Here is a 3,623-nt window from a genome sequence, read left to right as displayed (position 1 = left end):
GACAAAAATGTCATCGTCAGAGACAACTCAGTAAAAAGAAATTGTCCATTAAGGGCTTCTGTAGAAAAATGCCAGCACAAAATGGCGACTTCCATGTAAGGGGACCCTCAGTGTATGTAGATAAAAACGTCTCATTCTAAGGTAATAAACACATAACGGTTCATTATAAAAAGATCTTTATACACCCCTGATCATATAGTTTTGTATATTATTTTGCATTTCTGTCAAAAGATCCTTCTAAAAATAACACACTGCACCTTTAACCAGATCATGAGGGTTGATGATATTCAGATGTTATTAGTAATTTATCACAGATGTGTTTATATCTCCAAACTGATTGATCAAATGTATTTGATGATTTACTTTCTAGAAAATTTAGCACGTAGAGGAACGGTTACGCAGTCATCCACACTTTCCAACTATGTTGTTCAAAATGCTATAGATGGTGTAAGATATGGATCAGGTACAGCTGCATCTTGCTCCCTTACTGGATATCAGTTAAATCCATGGTGGAGATTGGATCTCTTGGACTATTATGGGATTAGTACAGTAATCATCACTACTAGATCAGATTGTTGTTATTGGCAAACCAATGGTGTAGAGATTCGTATTGGAAACTCACTAGAAAACAATGGGAACAACAATCCCAGGTAAAGTTATGTATGACATCAGTTTATAGATATCATTTTAAACACTTGTAGAGATTAACTGATTATCTCTCATTCTAGATGTGCTGTAACTTCAGGTTTTCAACTTGGTCAAACTATCAGTTACTCATGTGATGTAATGGTGGGACGTTATATAAATCTGGTCATGACTGGATTTACAGAATATCTCTCTCTGTGTGAGGTTGAGGTCTATGATACAGGTGAGTATTGATACTTTATTCTGTGCTGTTAGATAGCACTGGGAAAAAAACATTTATTTGAAAAATAGAAGCAATAACATAAAGGCAGGCCAGATGCTACAAACATCTGCATGTTTTAAAGAAGCTGTGAATCAAATACTCAATTTTAACTTGATAATTTGTTATATAAGGGGTCATCATACTTAAATGAACATTCTGCAAGTTTCAGAACTGAAAACGTCCGTGCTACTGAAATATAACAGTTTCTGGCACCAAACCAGTATTACGACCAAGTGGGGAATTCAGAGAAATATGACGTCAAAGTAGAATTGAAGCACCTCCCCGAATCCAAATACAATGACCACTTTTGTAGCCCCGCCCACAGCTTCGCGTGGCACACATGTGTCTGAACAATCAGTAAACATGTCTTTAAATATTGCCAAATGTAACCAAAATGACTTTTAAATAAAATTTTTCTGAGAGACTTTTATTTTGACGCAGTGATCTGTTATGACAGAGTAACCATGGTAACGGGGTTTTCGGTTGTGGAAGAACCGTCTATGAGAAGAACACAGACGCTGTATAACCTTAACTCGGAGCCTCGGAACATAACATTAGGAATGCGTGGCTAAAGGTTGTTTTTGAAGAAGTTTCAGCTTGTGTGAGGAGTCTTTGTTTACTTTATGTACCGTGGATTCATTTTTTAAAGAAGTCGATGCTGGATTTGCAGAGAGACTGTGATTAAAAACACCCCTAATATTGGATCTGACGAAAATGACACAGCAAGTAAGACATTTTACTTTATTTAAGTTACTGCGTTTCACTATTGCTTTTTTAGAAGAGATCGCTTGATATGTCCTATTGTAACATCTGTGTCTAAACCTGTATGTTTGACTGTTTTAATTGACTTAAAACATTAAACGATTAATAAAGGTACAACACTTAATAATACGATTGTAATTTAATGGTAGAAATATACAAAGTTAGTGATAAGGAAGGACTTATCAGCCGCAATTTAGATTCTGATGTGCTGTGTTGTATACGGTTATTTAGTCACGTCGAGTTTAAAGTTTTGTGTACATGCTAACGATATTCAAAAACTACATACCTCAAAGAAAACGATGACGTGAGTTATCGTCTCCAACGTTCTAGGACTACAAAAAACACTCGGATTGTAGGCAACAGTTTAGTTCCTTGGACTGGTGACGTAGACAAGACCAACATTATCATAGTTCAGCCTTTTCTGCTTTGCTTGTGTACGCCCTCAAAAATGGGGATGGAGAGCCCCCAAGGGAAGGGAAATGGCGGAGGTTGGGAGTCACTGTTTCAGGTGTGTTTGTAATCTTTTGTTGGGTGTTTAAGTGATTAAATAGGTTCAGTAGACCCTGTCGGAAGTTTAAACATTAACTAAAGTAGTAATCCTTACGTATTTGTTCAGTTTAATACGTTTCATGTGAGCTAAGGCAAACTATCCCTTTTGCTTAAAATATAACCCGCTGCATCTTGGCGCCTCTCTCAATCTCACGCACGTGCAGAGAGCTGCGCTCTGACCGAAGTCAGATCACTAGGTACTAATCCTATTTATGATATGCATTTGAAGGAGTTGTAGCAATACATCCCTCGTGTTTAAGATATAAATCGCGTTCCGCTGGACTGATGTTTTTAAAGGCACCTCTAAGAGGTTTTTTCCTGCTTGGCAAGCCGACCGGACATGACATGGGGCGTGGCAGCATCAACGATCCCATTTTTTAATTTGAAGTTTGAGGTTGTGACTTAAATTTGATCAATTTCTAATAAGTAATAACAAAGCATTTATAAGTAAGCACTCTTTCATAATAAAGTTTACTATAGTAAAATAATGTAGAACTAACAAATGAAATAGTTTTATCATAATTTCAATGAAACTTTTCTATGTGCTACATTTGGTGTTTCTATATAGTTCCCACTAAACACAGGACGTCGAATAGACGTGCAGATCATGTCTATATTGGGTCCGTCGGTCCATGACCAATTCTGGACATCCATTCGACGTCCAAACTAGGTACACTATTTGGACGTCCAACCATGACCCTACTTGGACGTCATATTTACGGGGAACATTTGACGTTTAAACTGGGTAATTTTTTGGACGTCATTTGGACGTCATATTTACGGGCAACATTTGACGTTTAAACTGGGTAATTTTTTGGACGTCACTTGGACGTCATATTTACGGGCAACATTTGACGTTTAAACTGGGTAATTTTTTGGACGTCATTTGGACGTCATATTTACGGGCAACATTTGACGTTTAAACTGGGTAATTTTTTGGACGTCACTTGGACGTCATATTTATGGCCAACATTTGATGTTTAAACTGGGTAATTTTTTGGACGTCATTTGGACGTCATATTTATGGGCAACATTTGACGTTTAAACTGGGTAATTTTTTGGACGTCAAATTTAAGGGCAACATTTGACGTTTGAACTGGGTAATTCTTTGGAGGTCATTTGGACGTCTATGACAGGCCTGTGTCTATATTACATGATTAGGCCTATAAAAAAATATTTACAAATATCAGCATTATTGTACCAACATGATTAATACTTACGAATTATTTATATAAATATTAATTAATTATTTGTATAAATATTAATTTATACAGTACTGTTTTTTCTGCTTTCTTGAATTATATACAAATTCATCTAAATGTACAATTAAAAATCTGTAATTAAATGCGTAGTTCGTTATATTAAAATATATGACCATACTAACAATTTAAAATGAAAATATTCT

At 35.9% G+C, this 3,623-nt stretch overlaps 1 protein-coding gene across 1 annotated transcript in view; it reads left to right on the top strand.

The window, feature by feature from the left end:
- Window positions 1-813: 813 nt before the first annotated feature.
- LOC129453275 (macrophage mannose receptor 1-like) overlaps window positions 814-3,623 on the top strand; it is a 61,955-nt gene continuing 59,145 nt past the window's right edge. The window contains exon 1 of the mRNA XM_073865237.1: window positions 814-868. Coding sequence (XP_073721338.1) covers window positions 814-868 — 55 coding nt within the window. The remainder of the gene's footprint in view (window positions 869-3,623) is intronic.

Source organism: Misgurnus anguillicaudatus, unplaced genomic scaffold (assembly GCF_027580225.2).
Source record: "Misgurnus anguillicaudatus unplaced genomic scaffold, ASM2758022v2 HiC_scaffold_30, whole genome shotgun sequence".
Classification (NCBI taxonomy): domain Eukaryota; kingdom Metazoa; phylum Chordata; class Actinopteri; order Cypriniformes; family Cobitidae; genus Misgurnus; species Misgurnus anguillicaudatus.
Note: the sequence above shows the minus strand (reverse complement) of the source record. Positions and strands in the feature narration are given on the sequence as shown.